At 46.7% G+C, this 19,544-nt stretch overlaps 1 protein-coding gene across 5 annotated transcripts in view; it reads left to right on the top strand.

The window, feature by feature from the left end:
* The window catches only part of LOC109904415 (DNA topoisomerase 2-beta-like), a 52,054-nt gene that overhangs the window by 28,015 nt on the left and 4,495 nt on the right, over positions 1–19,544 (top strand). For all 5 annotated transcript variants that reach the window (XM_031788760.1, XM_031788758.1, XM_031788759.1 and 2 more), the window contains 10 exons: positions 2,557–2,705; positions 2,959–3,190; positions 3,585–3,719; positions 12,430–12,630; positions 13,032–13,227; positions 17,752–17,843; positions 17,937–18,092; positions 18,382–18,465; positions 18,762–18,959; positions 19,152–19,317. In XM_031788760.1, coding sequence (XP_031644620.1) covers positions 2,557–2,705; positions 2,959–3,190; positions 3,585–3,719; positions 12,430–12,630; positions 13,032–13,227; positions 17,752–17,843; positions 17,937–18,092; positions 18,382–18,465; positions 18,762–18,959; positions 19,152–19,317 — 1,609 coding nt within the window. The remainder of the gene's footprint in view (positions 1–2,556; positions 2,706–2,958; positions 3,191–3,584; positions 3,720–12,429; positions 12,631–13,031; positions 13,228–17,751; positions 17,844–17,936; positions 18,093–18,381; positions 18,466–18,761; positions 18,960–19,151; positions 19,318–19,544) is intronic.

The following is a 19,544-nucleotide window of genomic DNA, read 5'->3' as shown; positions in this document are numbered from 1 at the left end:
GAAATATTCTCACTGAGCTATAGGAAATATTCTTACTGAGCTATAGGAAATATTCTTACTGCGATATAGGAAATATACTTACTGAGCATTATGAAATATACTTACTGAGCATTATGAAATATACTTACTGAGCATTATGAAATATACTTACTGAGCATTAGGAAATATACTTACTGACCTATATGAAATATACTTACTGAGCATTAGGAAATATACTTACTGAGCATTAGGAAATATACTTACTGACCTATATGAAATATACTTACTGAGCATTAGGAAATATACTTACTGACCTATATGAAATATACTTACTGAGCATTAGGAAATATACTTACTGACCTATATGAAATATACTTACTGAGCATTAGGAAATATACTTACTGAGCATTAGGAAATATACTTACTGACCTATATGAAATATACTTACTGAGCATTAGGAAATATACTTACTGACCTATATGAAATATACTTACTGAGCATTAGGAAATATACTTACTGAGCTATATGAAATATACTTACTGAGCATTAGGAAATATACTTACTGAGCATTAGGAAATATTCTTACTGAGATATAGGAAATATTCTCACTGAGATATAGGAAATATACTTACTGAGCATTATGAAATATACTTACTGAGCATTATGAAATATACTTACTCAGATATAGGAAATATTCTTACTGAGCTATAGGAAATATTCTTACTGACCTATAGAAAATATACTTACTGAGCATTATGAAATATACTTACTGAGCATTATGAAATATACTTACTGAGCATTATGAAATATACTTACTCAGATATAGGAAATATTCTTACTGAGCTATAGGAAATATTCTTACTGACCTATAGGAAATATACTTACTGAGCATTAGGAAATATACTTACTGACCTATATGAAATATACTTACTGAGCATTAGGAAATATACTTACTGAGCATTAGGAAATATACTTACTGACCTATATGAAATATACTTACTGAGCATTAGGAAATATACTTACTGACCTATATGAAATATACTTACTGAGCATTAGGAAATATACTTACTGAGCTATATGAAATATACTTACTGAGCATTAGGAAATATACTTACTGAGCATTAGGAAATATTCTTACTGAGATATAGGAAATATTCTCACTGAGATATAGGAAATATACTTACTGAGCATTATGAAATATACTTACTGAGCATTATGAAATATACTTACTCAGATATAGGAAATATTCTTACTGAGCTATAGGAAATATTCTTACTGACCTATAGAAAATATACTTACTGAGCATTATGAAATATACTTACTGAGCATTATGAAATATACTTACTGAGCATTATGAAATATACTTACTCAGATATAGGAAATATTCTTACTGAGCTATAGGAAATATTCTTACTGACCTATAGGAAATATACTTACTGAGCATTAGGAAATATACTTACTGACCTATATGAAATATACTTACTGAGCATTAGGAAATATACTTACTGAGCATTAGGAAATATACTTACTGACCTATATGAAATATACTTACTGAGCATTAGGAAATATACTTACTGACCTATATGAAATATACTTACTGAGCATTAGGAAATATACTTACTGAGCTATATGAAATATACTTACTGAGCATTAGGAAATATACTTACTGAGCATTAGGAAATATACTTACTGAGCATTAGGAAATATACTTACTGAGCATTAGGAAATATTCTTACTGAGATATAGGAAATATTCTCACTGAGCATTAGGAAATATACTTACTGACCTATATGAAATATACTTACTGAGCATTAGGAAATATACTTACTGAGCTATAGGAAATATTCTTACTGAGATATAGGAAATATTCTTACTGCGATATAGGAAATATACTTACTGAGCATTATGAAATATACTTACTGAGCATTATGAAATATACTTACTCAGATATAGGAAATATTCTTACTGAGCTATAGGAAATATACTTACTGAGCTATAGGAAATATACTTACTGAGCTATAGGAAATATACTTTCTGAGCTATAGGAAATATACTTACTGAGATATAGGAAATACAGTGGTGGAAAAGTCGCCCAATTGTCATACTTGAAGTAAAGATACATTAATAGAAAATGACTGAAGTAAAAGTGAGTGACCCAGTAAAATACTACTTGAGTAAACATTTTAAAGTATTTGGTTTGACATATACTTAAGTATCAAAAGTAAATATAATTGCTAAAAATATACTTTTTATTTTTTTAAATTTAAAGTACAAATGATTTCAAATTCCTTATATTAAACCAGATGGCACCATTTTCTTGTTTTTTATTTTATTTACGGAAAGCCATGGGCACGCTCCAACAGTCAGACATTAATAATTGGAGGAAGTAGGGATGACGAGGGATTTTCTCTTGATAATTGTGTGAATTGGACCCTTTTCCTCTCCTGCTGAAAATTCTAAATGTAACAAGTACTTTTAGGTGTCAGGGAAAATGTATGTTGTAATACTGTTTGAAGAGACTTTGTTTCCCACAACAACACTGTTTTGACACGTGTGCCTCTGTATGTGTGTGATCAGCAATCCCTGTTGATGACGATTGTGAACTTGGCCCAGAACTTTGTGGGCAGCAACAACGTGAACATCCTGCAGCCGCTGGGTCAGTTTGGTACCCGCATCAACGGGGGCAAGGATGCTGCCAGCCCCCGTTACATCTTCACCATGCTCAGGTAATGCCCCCCAGGGTCAAAACAGAATTGTGCTAGCTATTTGATTGGTCTACTTGTTGTATGATTTGTATGGGCCATTGTGTCATCCTGAATTGCAGTCATACCTGCTTGATTAAAAAGAAAAAAGGTTAATGATGTATTTCAGGTAAACTTTGTTTATACATCACCTTTCATAAAAGACATTAAAACTATTACAACTAACAAAAAAATGCTTTAAAAATGTATTTATTATGAAGTAATGTCACTTTCTCAGTCCTCTGGCCAAGATGTTGTTCCCAGCGGTGGACTCCAGCCTGCTGAAGTTCCTGAATGATGACAACCAGAAGGTGGAGCCAGAGTGGTACATCCCCATCCTCCCTTTGGTGCTGGTGAACGGGGCCGAGGGCATCGGGACGGGCTGGGCCTGCAAGATCCCCAACTACGACCACAGAGAGATAGTCAACAACCTGTACCGCATGCTCAACATGCAGGACCCTCTGCCCATGGTGAACATTTACAACGTTCAAACCTATTTCATTACATAAGATCAACTTTATTGTCCCAGGGGGGATTTGTTGTGGACCCACAAGCAGCGCTATTGTCCATTTGGTTTTAGGATTTTATTGCTTAAAGCATATCAACTCCGATTAATATTTTTGTAGATTGATACCATTATACATTAAAACCTTTAGCTAAGTCAATTGTCATTTGGGATTTTAAAACATTTTTTGATAGAACTGGATAAACCACCAACTTTCTGTGTCTGCGGTCATCCAGAAGTTCAGCAGGCTGGAGTCCACTGCTGGGAACAAAAATCCAGATTTGTGTTAATCATGTTATAAGTAAGTCAGCTAACATAATGACGGCTGACTAAATATTCCTACGTCTCTCCTTTCCCAGCTGCCCAGCTATAAGAACTTTAAAGGCGTGATTCATGAGTTGGGTCAGAACCAGTACATGGTCAGTGGAGAGATCTCTGTCCTGGACAAGAACACCATTGAGATCACTGAGCTGCCCGTTCGCACCTGGACACAGGTACACTATTGCTAAGGACAGGATATATCACACCTGGACATAGGTACACTAAGGACAGGATATATCACACCTGGACATAGGTACACTAAGGACAGGATATATCACACCTGGACACAGGTACACTAAGGACAGGATATATCACACCTGGACATAGGTACACTAAGGACAGGATATATCACACCTGGACATAGGTACACTAAGGACAGGATATATCACACCTGGACATAGGTACACTAAGGACAGGATATATCACACCTGGACACAGGTACACTAAGGACAGGATATATCACACCTGGACATAGGTACACTAAGGACATGATATATCACACCTGGACATAGGTACACTAAGGACAGGATATATCACACCTGGACACAGGTACACTAAGGACAGGATATATCACACCTGGACACAGGTACACTAAGGACAGGATATATCACACCTGAACACAGGTACACTAAGGACATGATATATCACACCTGGACATAGGTACACTAAGGACAGGATATATCACACCTGGACACAGGTACACTATTGCTAAGGACAGGATATATCACACCTGGACACAGGTACACTAAGGACAGGATATATCACACCTGGACACAGGTACACTATAGCTAAGGACAGGATATATCACACCTGGACATAGGTACACTAAGGACAGGATATATCACACCTGGACACAGGTACACTAAGGACAGGATATATCACACCTGGACACAGGTACACTAAGGACAGGATATATCACACCTGGACACAGGTACACTATTGCTAAGGACAGGATATATCACACCTGGACACAGGTACACTAAGGACAGGATATATCACACCTGGACACAGGTACACTAAGGACAGGATATATCACACCTGGACACAGGTACACTATTGCTAAGGACAGGATATATCACACCTGGACACAGGTACACTAAGGACAGGATATATCACACCTGGACATAGGTACACTAAGGACAGGATATATCACACCTGGACATAGGTACACTAAGGACAGGATATATCACACCTGGACATAGGTACACTAAGGACAGGATATATCACACCTGGACACAGGTACACTAAGGACAGGATATATCACACCTGGACATAGGTACACTAAGGACAGGATATATCACACCTGGACATAGGTACACTAAGGACAGGATATATCACACCTGGACACAGGTACACTATTGCTAAGGACAGGATATATCACACCTGGACACAGGTACACTAAGGACAGGATATATCACACCTGGACATAGGTACACTATTGCTAAGGACAGGATATATCACACCTGGACACAGGTACACTAAGGACAGGATATATCACACCTGGACACAGGTACACTATTGCTAAGGACAGGATATATCACACCTGGACACAGGTACACTAAGGACAGTATATATCACACCTGGACACAGGTACACTAAGGACAGGATATATCACACCTGGACATAGGTACACTATTGCTAAGGACAGGATATATCACACCTGGACACAGGTACACTAAGGACAGGATATATCACACCTGGACACAGGTACACTATTGCTAAGGACAGGATATATCACACCTGGACACAGGTACACTAAGGACAGGATATATCACACCTGGACATAGGTACACTAAGGACAGGATATATCACACCTGGACATAGGTACACTAAGGACAGGATATATCACACCTGGACATAGGTACACTAAGGACAGGATATATCACACCTGGACACAGGTACACTAAGGACAGGTTATATCACACCTGGACACAGGTACACTAAGGACATGATATATCACACCTGGACACAGGTACACTAAGGACATGATATATCACACCTGGACATAGGTACACTAAGGACAGGATATATCACACCTGGACACAGGTACACCAAGGACAGGATATATCACACCTGGACATAGGTACACTAAGGACAGGATATATCACACCTGGACACAGGTACACTAAGGACAGGATATATCACACCTGGACACAGGTACACTAAGGACAGGATATATCACACCTGGACACAGGTACACTATTGCTAAGGACAGGATATATCACACCTGGACACAGGTACACTATTGCTAAGGACAGGATATATCACACCTGGACACAGGTACACTAAGGACAGGATATATCACACCTGGACACAGGTACACTATTGCTAAGGACAGGATATATCACACCTGGACACAGGTACACTAAGGACAGGATATATCACACCTGGACACAGGTACACTATTGCTAAGGACAGGATATATCACACCTGGACATAGGTACACCAAGGACAGGATATATCACACCTGGACACAGGTACACTATTGCTAAGGACAGGATATATCACACCTGGACATAGGTACACTATTGCTAAGGACAGGATATATCACACCTGGACATAGGTACACTATTGCTAAGGACAGGATATATCACACCTGGACATAGGTACACTATTGCTAAGGACAGGATATATCACACCTGGACATAGGTACACTATTGCTAAGGACAGGATATATCACACCTGGACATAGGTACACTATTGCTAAGGACAGGATATATCACACCTGGACACAGGTACACTAAGGACAGGATATATCACACCTGGACACAGGTACACTATTGCTAAGGACAGGATATATCACACCTGGACACAGGTACACTATTGCTAAGGACAGGATATATCACACCTGGACACAGGTACACTAAGGACAGGATATATCACACCTGGACATAGGTACACTAAGGACAGGATATATCACACCTGGACATAGGTACACTAAGGACAGGATATATCACACCTGGACATAGGTACACTAAGGACAGGATATATCACACCTGGACACAGGTACACTAAGGACAGGATATATCACACCTGGACATAGGTACACTAAGGACAGGATATATCACACCTGGACATAGGTACACTAAGGACAGGATATATCACACCTGGACACAGGTACACTATTGCTAAGGACAGGATATATCACACCTGGACACAGGTACACTAAGGACAGGATATATCACACCTGGACATAGGTACACTATTGCTAAGGACAGGATATATCACACCTGGACACAGGTACACTAAGGACAGGATATATCACACCTGGACACAGGTACACTATTGCTATGGACAGGATATATCACACCTGGACACAGGTACACTAAGGACAGTATATATCACACCTGGACACAGGTACACTAAGGACAGGATATATCACACCTGGACATAGGTACACTATTGCTAAGGACAGGATATATCACACCTGGACACAGGTACACTAAGGACAGGATATATCACACCTGGACACAGGTACACTATTGCTAAGGACAGGATATATCACACCTGGACACAGGTACACTAAGGACAGGATATATCACACCTGGACACAGGTACACTATTGCTATGGACAGGATATATCACACCTGGACACAGGTACACTAAGGACAGTATATATCACACCTGGACACAGGTACACTAAGGACAGGATATATCACACCTGGACATAGGTACACTATTGCTAAGGACAGGATATATCACACCTGGACACAGGTACACTAAGGACAGGATATATCACACCTGGACACAGGTACACTATTGCTAAGGACAGGATATATCACACCTGGACACAGGTACACTAAGGACAGGATATATCACACCTGGACATAGGTACACTAAGGACAGGATATATCACACCTGGACATAGGTACACTATTGCTAAGGACAGGATATATCACACCTGGACACAGGTGTACACTAAGGACAGGATATATCACACCTGGACACAGGTACACTATTGCTAAGGACAGGATATATCACACCTGGACACAGGTACACTAAGGACAGGATATATCACACCTGGACACAGGTACACTATTGCTAAGGACAGGATATATCACACCTGGACACAGGTACACTAAGGACAGGATATATCACACCTGGACATAGGTACACTAAGGACAGGATATATCACACCTGGACATAGGTACACTAAGGACAGGATATATCACACCTGGACATAGGTACACTAAGGACAGGATATATCACACCTGGACACAGGTACACTAAGGACAGGTTATATCACACCTGGACACAGGTACACTAAGGACATGATATATCACACCTGGACACAGGTACACTAAGGACATGATATATCACACCTGGACATAGGTACACTAAGGACAGGATATATCACACCTGGACACAGGTACACCAAGGACAGGATATATCACACCTGGACATAGGTACACTAAGGACAGGATATATCACACCTGGACACAGGTACACTAAGGACAGGATATATCACACCTGGACACAGGTACACTAAGGACAGGATATATCACACCTGGACACAGGTACACTATTGCTAAGGACAGGATATATCACACCTGGACACAGGTACACTATTGCTAAGGACAGGATATATCACACCTGGACACAGGTACACTAAGGACAGGATATATCACACCTGGACACAGGTACACTATTGCTAAGGACAGGATATATCACACCTGGACACAGGTACACTAAGGACAGGATATATCACACCTGGACACAGGTACACTATTGCTAAGGACAGGATATATCACACCTGGACATAGGTACACCAAGGACAGGATATATCACACCTGGACACAGGTACACTATTGCTAAGGACAGGATATATCACACCTGGACATAGGTACACTATTGCTAAGGACAGGATATATCACACCTGGACATAGGTACACTATTGCTAAGGACAGGATATATCACACCTGGACATAGGTACACTATTGCTAAGGACAGGATATATCACACCTGGACATAGGTACACTATTGCTAAGGACAGGATATATCACACCTGGACATAGGTACACTATTGCTAAGGACAGGATATATCACACCTGGACACAGGTACACTAAGGACAGGATATATCACACCTGGACACAGGTACACTATTGCTAAGGACAGGATATATCACACCTGGACACAGGTACACTATTGCTAAGGACAGGATATATCACACCTGGACACAGGTACACTAAGGACAGGATATATCACACCTGGACATAGGTACACTAAGGACAGGATATATCACACCTGGACATAGGTACACTAAGGACAGGATATATCACACCTGGACATAGGTACACTAAGGACAGGATATATCACACCTGGACACAGGTACACTAAGGACAGGATATATCACACCTGGACATAGGTACACTAAGGACAGGATATATCACACCTGGACATAGGTACACTAAGGACAGGATATATCACACCTGGACACAGGTACACTATTGCTAAGGACAGGATATATCACACCTGGACACAGGTACACTAAGGACAGGATATATCACACCTGGACATAGGTACACTATTGCTAAGGACAGGATATATCACACCTGGACACAGGTACACTAAGGACAGGATATATCACACCTGGACACAGGTACACTATTGCTATGGACAGGATATATCACACCTGGACACAGGTACACTAAGGACAGTATATATCACACCTGGACACAGGTACACTAAGGACAGGATATATCACACCTGGACATAGGTACACTATTGCTAAGGACAGGATATATCACACCTGGACACAGGTACACTAAGGACAGGATATATCACACCTGGACACAGGTACACTATTGCTAAGGACAGGATATATCACACCTGGACACAGGTACACTAAGGACAGGATATATCACACCTGGACATAGGTACACTAAGGACAGGATATATCACACCTGGACATAGGTACACTATTGCTAAGGACAGGATATATCACACCTGGACACAGGTGTACACTAAGGACAGGATATATCACACCTGGACACAGGTACACTATTGCTAAGGACAGGATATATCACACCTGGACACAGGTACACTAAGGACAGGATATATCACACCTGGACACAGGTACACTATTGCTAAGGACAGGATATATCACACCTGGACACAGGTACACTAAGGACAGGATATATCACACCTGGACATAGGTACACTAAGGACAGGATATATCACACCTGGACATAGGTACACTAAGGACAGGATATATCACACCTGGACATAGGTACACTAAGGACAGGATATATCACACCTGGACACAGGTACACTAAGGACAGGTTATATCACACCTGGACACAGGTACACTAAGGACATGATATATCACACCTGGACACAGGTACACTAAGGACATGATATATCACACCTGGACATAGGTACACTAAGGACAGGATATATCACACCTGGACACAGGTACACCAAGGACAGGATATATCACACCTGGACATAGGTACACTAAGGACAGGATATATCACACCTGGACACAGGTACACTAAGGACAGGATATATCACACCTGGACACAGGTACACTAAGGACAGGATATATCACACCTGGACACAGGTACACTAAGGACAGGATATATCACACCTGGACACAGGTACACTATTGCTAAGGACAGGATATATCACACCTGGACACAGGTACACTATTGCTAAGGACAGGATATATCACACCTGGACACAGGTACACTAAGGACAGGATATATCACACCTGGACACAGGTACACTAAGGACAGGATATATCACACCTGGACACAGGTACACTATTGCTAAGGACAGGATATATCACACCTGGACACAGGTACACTAAGGACAGGATATATCACACCTGGACACAGGTACACTATTGCTAAGGACAGGATATATCACACCTGGACATAGGTACACTAAGGACAGGATATATCACACCTGGACACAGGTACACTATTGCTAAGGACAGGATATATCACACCTGGACATAGGTACACTAAGGACAGGATATATCACACCTGGACATAGGTACACCAAGGACAGGATATATCACACCTGGACACAGGTACACTATTGCTAAGGACAGGATATATCACACCTGGACACAGGTGTACACTAAGGACATGATATATCACACCTGGACACAGGTACACTAAGGACAGGATATATCACACCTGGACACAGGTACACTAAGGACAGGATATATCACACCTGGACATAGGTACACTATTGCTAAGGACAGGATATATCACACCTGGACATAGGTACACTATTGCTAAGGACAGGATATATCACACCTGGACACAGGTACACTAAGGACAGGATATATCACACCTGGACACAGGTACACTATTGCTAAGGACAGGATATATCACACCTGGACACAGGTACACTATTGCTAAGGACAGGATATATCACACCTGGACACAGGTACACTAAGGACATGATATATCACACCTGGACACAGGTACACTAAGGACAGGATATATCACACCTGGACATAGGTACACTAAGGACATGATATATCACACCTGGACACAGGTACACTAAGGACAGGATATATCACACCTGGACACAGGTACACTAAGGACAGGATATATCACACCTGGACATAGGTACACTAAGGACATGATATATCACACCTGGACACAGGTACACTAAGGACAGGATATATCACACCTGGACATAGGTACACTAAGGACAGGATATATCACACCTGGACACAGGTACACTAAGGACAGGATATATCACACCTGGACATAGGTACACTAAGGACAGGATATATCACACCTGGACACAGGTACACTAAGGACAGGATATATCACACCTGGACATAGGTACACTAAGGACAGGATATATCACACCTGGACACAGGTACACTATTGCTAAGGACAGGATATATCACACCTGGACACAGGTACACTAAGGACAGGATATATCACACCTGGACACAGGTACACTAAGGACAGGATATATCACACCTGGACACAGGTACACTAAGGACAGGATATATCACACCTGGATACAGGTACACTATTGCTAAGGACAGGTTATATCACACCTGGACACAGGTACACTAAGGACAGGATATATCACACCTGGACATAGGTACACTAAGGACAGGATATATCACACCTGGACACAGGTACACTATTGCTAAGGACAGGTTATATCACACCTGGACATAGGTACACTAAGGACAGGATATATCACACCTGGACACAGGTACACTAAGGACAGGATATATCACACCTGGACATAGGTACACTAAGGACAGGATATATCACACCTGGACACAGGTACACTAAGGACAGGATATATCACACCTGGACACAGGTACACTAAGGACAGGATATATCACACCTGGACACAGGTACACTATTGCTAAGGACAGGTTATATCACACCTGGACACAGGTACACTAAGGACATGTTATATCACACCTGGACATAGGTACACTAAGGACAGGTTATATCACACCTGGACACAGGTACACTAAGGACAGGTTATATCACACCTGGACACAGGTACACTAAGGACAGGTTATATCACACCTGGACATAGGTACACTAAGGACATGTTATATCACACCTATATCCTGTCCTTAGTCTACCTGTCCAGCACATCTGTTCATCTAGCTGCTTTGACGGAATGAGTGAAGGAGATGTTGAACCTTTGTTTCTATGCTGTGATGTTGTTTGTTAGTTCTTGTAATGGACTCTGTTCTCTCTCCTCCTGCTCCTCTTTCTCTCTCTCCTCCCTCTCTCTCTCTCTCTCCTCCCCCTCTCCCTCTCTCCTCTCCCTCCCTCCCCTCCCTCTCTCCTCTCTCTTTCCCTCTCTCCTCTCTCTCTCCCTCCCCTCCCTCTCTCCTCTCTCTCCCTCCCCTCCCTCTCTCCTCTCTCTCCCTCAAGGCCTACAAGGAGTCGGTACTAGAGCCCATGCTCCAGGGGACAGAGAAGACTCCAGCTCTGATTAATGACTATAAGGAGTACCACACGGACCAAACTGTCAAGTTTGTAGTTCGCATGTCAGAGGAGAAGCTGGCCCAGGCAGAGGCTGCTGGACTACACAAAGTCTTCAAGCTACAGTCCAGCCTCACCTGCAACTCCATGGTTAGTACCACTCCCCAAATCTGGGTTCTATTCACTAGGCACCAAACAGAAGAAAACGGACTTAAACAGGGAGAAACTACCTGAGCTTGTTCAATAATAAATGCCTGGGTTTCATTATCCGTAGCAAAACAGTTTCCCTAATGAATACGACCCTGTATTTGAGTTGAACTTATAGCTGTATTGACTCCCACTGTTTATTCATTATACACACCTCTTTGGATGAAGTGCTCTGTTTTGTGTATATACAGAGCACTCCTATTATAGGAATCACATCTGTCTGGAGGATGGGATTCTTTGGAATGAGTCTATCATCTAAAAAGGGAAAAACATTTTGAGGTGTTTCATGGTTTTTAACCTGTTTTGGAAAGGAGAACTATCTAAAGTAGTTGTTCTCCCCTCAGGTGTTGTTTGACCACATGGGCTGTCTGAAGAGGTATGACTCGGTCCAGGACATTCTCAAGGAGTTCTTTGAGCTGCGGTTGCACTACTACAAGCTGAGGAAGGATTGGTTAGTGGGGAGCCTGGGGGCGGAGGCTTCCAAACTGTCCAATCAGGCACGATTTGTACTGGAGAAGATCGAAGGAAAGATCACAATCGGTGAGAATTTTAACTGCATCCCAGAAGGAAAGGGAGAGGACTCTCCCTCTGCCTCTGTCTCTGCCTCTGTCTCTGCCTCTGTCTCTGCCTCTGCCTCTGTCTCTGTCTCTGCCCCTGTCTCTGCCCCCGTCTCTGCCTCTGTCCCTGTCTCTGCCCCTGTCTCTGTCTCTCCCTCTGCCCCTGTCTCTCCCTCTGTCTCTCCCTCTGTCTCTCCCTCTGCGCCTGTCTCTCCCTCTGCCCCTGTCTCTCTCTCTGCCCCTGTCTCTGTCTCTCCCTCTTCCCCTGTCTCTCCCTCTGTCTCTCCCTCTCTCTCCCTCTCCCTCTGCCCCTGTCTCTGTCTCTCCCTCTGCCCCTGTCTCTGTCTCTCCCTCTGTCTCTCCCTCTGCCCCTGTCTCTCCCTCTGCCCCTGTCTCCGTCTCTCCCTCTGCCCCTGCCCCTGTCTCTCCCTCTGTCTCTGCCCCTGTCTCTGTCTCTGCCTCTGCCTCTGTCTCTGCCCCTGTCTCTGTCTCTGCCCCTGTCTCTGTCTCTGCCCTGTCTCTGTCTCTCCCTCTGCCCCTGTCTCTCCCTCTGTCTCTCCCTCTGTCTCTCCCTCTGTCTCTGCCCCTGTCTCTGCCCCTGTCTCTGCCTCTGTCTCTGCCTCTGTCTCTGCCCCTGTCTCTGCCCCTGTCTCTGCCCCTGTCTCTGTCTCTGCCCCTTTCTCTGTCTCTCCCTCTGCCTCTGTCTCTCCCTCTGCCCCTGTCTCTCCCTCTGTCTCTCCCTCTGTCTCTCCCTCTGTCTCTGTCTCTCTCCCTCTGTCTCTTCCTCTGCCCCTGTCTCTGTCTCTCCCTCTGCCCCTGTCTCTGCCCCTGTCTCTGTCTCTCCCTCTGCCCCTGTCTCTGCCCCTGTCTCTGCCCCTGTCTCTGTCTCTCCCTCTGTCTCTCCCTCTGCCCCTGTCTCTCCCTCTGTCCCTGTCTCTCCCTCTGTCTCTCCCTCTGCCCCTGTCTCTGCCTCTCCCTCTGCCTCTGTCTCTGTCTCTGCCTCTGCCTCTGTCTCTGTCTCTGCCCCTGTCTCTGCCCCCGTCTCTGCCTCTGTCCCTGTCTCTGCCCCTGTCTCTGTCTCTCCCTCTGCCCCTGTCTCTCCCTCTGTCTCTCCCTCTGCGCCTGTCTCTCCCTCTGTCTCTCCCTCTGCCCCTGTCTCTCCCTCTGCCCCTGTCTCTGTCTCTCCCTCTGCCCCTGTCTCTCCCTCTGTCTCTCCCTCTCTCTCCCTCTCCCTCTGCCCCTGTCTCTGTCTCTCCCTCTGCCCCTGTCTCTGTCTCTCCCTCTGTCTCTCCCTCTGCCCCTGTCTCTCCCTCTGCCCCTGTCTCCGTCTCTCCCTCTGCCCCTGCCCCTGTCTCTCCCTCTGTCTCTGCCCCTGTCTCTGTCTCTGCCTCTGTCTCTGCCCCTGTCTCTGCCCCTGTCTCTGCCCCTGTCTCTGCCCCTGTCTCTGTCTCTGCCCCTGTCTCTGTCTCTCCCTCTGCCCCTGTCTCTCCCTCTGTCTCTCCCTCTGTCTCTGCCCCTGTCTCTGCCTCTGTCTCTGCCTCTGTCTCTGCCCCTGTCTCTGCCCCTGTCTCTGCCCCTGTCTCTGTCTCTGCCCCTTTCTCTGTCTCTGTCTCTCCCTCTGCCTCTGTCTCTCCCTCTGTCTCTCCCTCTGTCTCTCCCTCTGTCTCTCCCTCTGTCTCTCCCTCTGTCTCTGTCTCTCTCCCTCTGTCTCTTCCTCTGCCCCTGTCTCTGTCTCTCCCTCTGCCCCTGTCTCTGCCCCTGTCTCTGTCTCTCCCTCTGCCCCTCCCTCTGCCCCTGTCTCTGCCCCTGTCTCTGTCTCTCCCTCTGTCTCTCCCTCTGCCCCTGTCTCTCCCTCTGTCCCTGTCTCTCCCTCTGTCTCTCCCTCTGCCCCTGTCTCTGCCTCTCCCTCTGTCTCTGCCCCTGTCTCTGTCTCTCCCTCTGTCTCTCCCTCTGTCTCTCCCTCTGTCTCTGCCTCTGTCTCTCCCTCTGCCTCTGTCTCTGTCTCTCTCCCTCTGTCTCTTCCTCTGCCCCTGTCTCTGCCCCTGTCTCTGTCTCTCCCTCTGCCCCTGTCTCTGCCCCTGTCTCTGTCTCTCCCTCTGCCCCTGTCTCTCCCTCTGTCCCTGTCTCTCCCTCTGTCTCTCCCTCTGCCCCTGTCTCTGCCCCTGTCTCTGTCTCTCCCTCTGTCTCTCCCTCTGTCTCTCCCTCTGTCTCTTCCTCTGCCCCTGTCTCTGCCCCTGTCTCTGTCTCTCCCTCTGCCTCTGTCTCTGTCTCTCCCTCTGCCTCTGTCTCTGTCTCTCCCTCTGCCTCTGTCTCTCCCTCTGCCTCTGTCTCTCCCTCTGTCTCTCCCTCTGTCTCTGCCCCTGTCTCTGCCCCTGTCTCTGCCCCTGTCTCTGTCTCTGTCTCTGCCTCTGCCTCTGCCTCTGTCTCTCCCTCTGCCTCTCCCTCTGTCTCTGCCCCTGTCTCTGCCCCTGTCTCTGCCCCTGTCTCTCCCTCTGTCTCTCCCTCTGCCCCTGCCTCTCCCTCTGTCTCTGTCTCTGCCCCTGTCTCTGCCTCTGTCTCTGTCTCTCCCTCTGTCTCTCCCTCTGTCTCTCCCTCTGTCTCTCCCTCTGTCTCTCCCTCTGTCTCTGCCCCTGTCTCTGCCCCTGTCTCTGCCTCTGTCTCTGCCTCTGTCTCTGTCTCTGCCTCTGTCTCTCCCTCTCCCTCTGTCTCTCCCTCTGTCTCTCCCTCTGTCTCTGTCTCTGTCTCTCCCTCTGTCCCTGTCTCTGCCCCTGTCTCTGCCTCTGTCTCTGTCTCTCCCTCTGCCTCTGTCTCTGTCTCTCCCTCTGTCTCTGCCCCTGTCTCTGCCTCTGTCTCTGCCTCTGTCTCTGCCTCTGTCTCTCCCTCTGTCTCTCCCTCTGTCTCTGTCTCTCCCTCTGCCCCTGTCTCTGCCCCTGTCTCCCCCTCTCTCTGCCCCTGTCTCTGTCTCTCCATCTGCCTCTGTCTCTGCCTCTGTCTCTCCCTCTGTCTCTGTATCTGTCTCTGTCTCTCCCTCTGCCTCTGTCTCTCCCTCTGCCCCTGTCTCTCCCTCTGCCCCTGTCTCTCCCTCTGTCTCTGCCCCTGTCTCTGCCCCTGTCTCTGCCCCTGTCTCTGCCTCTGCCTCTGTCTCTGCCTCTGTCTCTGTCTCTCCCTCTGCCCCTGTCTCTGTCCCTGTCTCTGCCCCTGTCTCTCCCTCTGCCTCTGTCTCTCCCTCTGCCCCTGTCTCTGCCCCTGTCTCTGTCTCTGCCCCTGTCTCTGCCCCTGTCTCTGTCTCCCCCTCTCTCTGCCCCTCTCTCTGCCCCTCTCTCTGCCCCTGTCTCTGCCCCTGTCTCTGCCCCTGTCTCTGTCTCTCTCTCCCTCTGCCCCTGTCTCTGTCTCTCCATCTGTCTCTCCATCTGTCTCGCCATCTGTCTCTGCCTCTGTCTCTGCCTCTGCCCCTGTCTCTGTCTCTCCCTCTCTCTCCCTCTGCCCCTGTCTCTCCATCTGTCTCTCCCTCTGCCCCTGTCTCGGTCTCTCCCTCTGCCCCTGTCTCTGTCTCTCCCTCTGCCCCTGTCTTTGTCTCTCCCTCTGTCTTTGTCTCTCCCTCTGTCTCTGTCTCTGCCCCTGTCTCTGTCTCTCCCTCTGCCCCTGTCTCTGCCCCTGTCTCTGCCCCTGTCTCTGCCCCTGTCTCTGCCTCTGTCTCTCCCTCTGCCCCTGTCTCTGCCCCTGTCTCTGTCTCCCCCTCTCTCTGCCCCTGTCTCTGTCTCTCCATCTGCCTCTGTCTCTGCCTCTCCCTCTGTCTCTCCCTCTGTCTCTGTCTCTCCCTCTGCCTCTGTCTCTCCCTCTGCCCCTGTCTCTCCCTCTGCCCCTGTCTCTCCCTCTGCCCCTGTCTCTCCCTCTGCCCCTGTCTCTGTCTCTCCCTCTGCCCCTGTCTCTGCCCCTGTCTCTGCCCCTGTCTCTCCCTCTGCTTCTCCCTCTGTCCCTGTCTCTGTCTCTGCCCCTGTCTCTGCCTCTGTCTCTGCCTCTGTCTCTCCCTCTGTCTCTCCCTCTGCCTCTGTCTCTGCCTCTGTCTCTGCCCCTGTCTCTGCCCCTGTCTCTGTCTCTCCATCTGTCTCTCCCTCTGCCTCTGTCTCTCCCTCTGCCTCTGCCCCTGTCTCTGCCCCTGTCTCTGTCTCCCCCTCTCTCTGCCCCGGTCTCTGCCCCTGTCTCTGTCTCTCCCTCTGCCCCTGTCTCTGTCTCTGTCTCTCCCTCTGTCTCTCCCTCTGCCTCTGTCTCTCCCTCTGCCCCTGTCTCTGTCTATGCCTCTGTCTCTCCCTCTGTCTCTCCCTCTGCCTCTGTCTCTCCCTCTGCTTCTCCCTCTGTCTCTCCCTCTCCCTCTGTCTCTCCCTCTGTCTCTCCCTCTGTCTCTGCCTCTGTCTCTCCCTCTGCCTCTCCCTCTGTCTCTCCCTCAATATTTATTTCAATTGGCAATTTGGTACTAGAGTACTGCTATATTAATGTTGTTTGTCTATAGAGAACAAGTCTAAGAGGGATCTGATCAGGATGCTGGTGCAGAAAGGCTTTGATTCGGACCCTGTGGTAGCATGGACCAAAGCACAGGAAAAGGTACTGTTATCATCCTGCCACTGTCCACCCTTCAGCCCTGTGACTGGCTGAGACCCTGTATTCTGATTGGACATCTTCCTGGTCTCTCTATAGGCTCTGGAGGAGGATGATCGTGATGGTAATGACAGTGACGGCTCTGTGGACTCTGTGTCATTGTCGGGACCAAACTTCAACTACATCCTCAACATGCCTCTGTGGTGCCTGTCCAAGGAGAAGGTGGACGAGCTGCTCCGACAGAGAGACATTAAGGTACAGACTCAGAGAGGAAGGGTGTAGACACCTGCCTGTCAAAGACTTGCAATTCTATTCAATAGATCTTTATCATCCCCAAAGGGCTATTAATTTGCAGCAACATTACACAAGTAGTCAGGGGCTGAGTGTCTCTTTGAGCGGTTGTGTGTGTGTTGTTCTGGGAGCATAGTGTGTGAATATCAGTGCTTTTTTAATACGTGTATGTGATCGCAGAGGGAAAGGAACCCACACACTCTGTGTTACTAGCACCATGTCTTTTATCAACTGAGTGTGTGTTGTTCAACAGAAAGGGGAGTTGAATGAGCTGCAGAGGAAGTCTCCTGAGGATCTGTGGAAGGAGGACCTGGCTGTCTTCATTGAAGAACTGGATGTGAGTGGTACCAGCACTGTGCAGCAGAGTCACTCATCTGTCACTCATCTGAGTCACTCATCTAAGTCACTCATCTAAGTCACTGCTTAAGAAGGGACTACAATCGAGACTGCTTTTGTTGGGGAGAAGTCGGTTAATCTCCAGGTTTCTTTCTCCAGGCTTTACTGACAGCAGATCTATTCGTATATGTTTGGCTTTTATCTCCTTTCACTATAAACCGTCACCTCAATACAAGTGACTTCGACCATTTACAAAAAGTCCCTGTGGTGTGTGTTCTCTCCCTGTGCATGTGACAGAAAATCGAGGCCCAGGAGCAGGCAGACATGAGTGCAGGTAGAGGCACCAAGCTGGTGAAGGGCAAGGTGGGCAAACCCAAGGTGAAGAAACTGCACCTGGAGGAGACGCTGCCCTCGCTGTACGGCCGCAGGGTCGTACCCACCATCACACAGGCCATGAAGACTGACGCCTCCAAGAAGATGACCAAGAAGAAGAAGGTTTAACATGTCATATTTAAGATGAATCCTCTCTATGCTTCATTATTAACGGTCCGGTCTGTAATGTTTCCAGACAATTCCAACCATTGAAGTTGATGATTTACACCCAGTGCCGTATGAGCTTAGATCAACTGTATTCCTCCGTCATAACTCAGCTGTGTGTGTGTGTGTGTGTGTGTGTTGGCCTCTCAGGGTGATGCAGACCTGGTGATGAAGCTGGAGTTTGATGATGAGATGGGAGTACTGGGATCAGATGGAGGAACAGGGGAGAACTCCCTCAACTCCTCCTCTAATACACCAGCCCCAACCCCAGCCAAGCCCAAGGCCCCCCGGGTCAAACAGGAGAAGAAGGAGCCAGGTCAGCAGATGTTCCATTCTCCTTTCATGTGTCTCATCTTTATTGGGGTAGAGTCATGAATTGGGGGAGAAGGGGATACATATGAGAGGGATAGACGGGTAGGTGGTAGACTCAAGGATTGTATCCCTTCCTCTTGGGGCAATTTGTAGTTGGGAGTTCTACCACTAGAGGAAACTTTGGCGCTCATTTACTTTAATCACACTTCATGGCTACTAAATAAAAGACCT

This window comes from Oncorhynchus kisutch, linkage group LG14, assembly GCF_002021735.2.
Source record: "Oncorhynchus kisutch isolate 150728-3 linkage group LG14, Okis_V2, whole genome shotgun sequence".
Taxonomy (NCBI): domain Eukaryota; kingdom Metazoa; phylum Chordata; class Actinopteri; order Salmoniformes; family Salmonidae; genus Oncorhynchus; species Oncorhynchus kisutch.
This window is presented reverse-complemented; position numbering and strand designations above follow the sequence as displayed.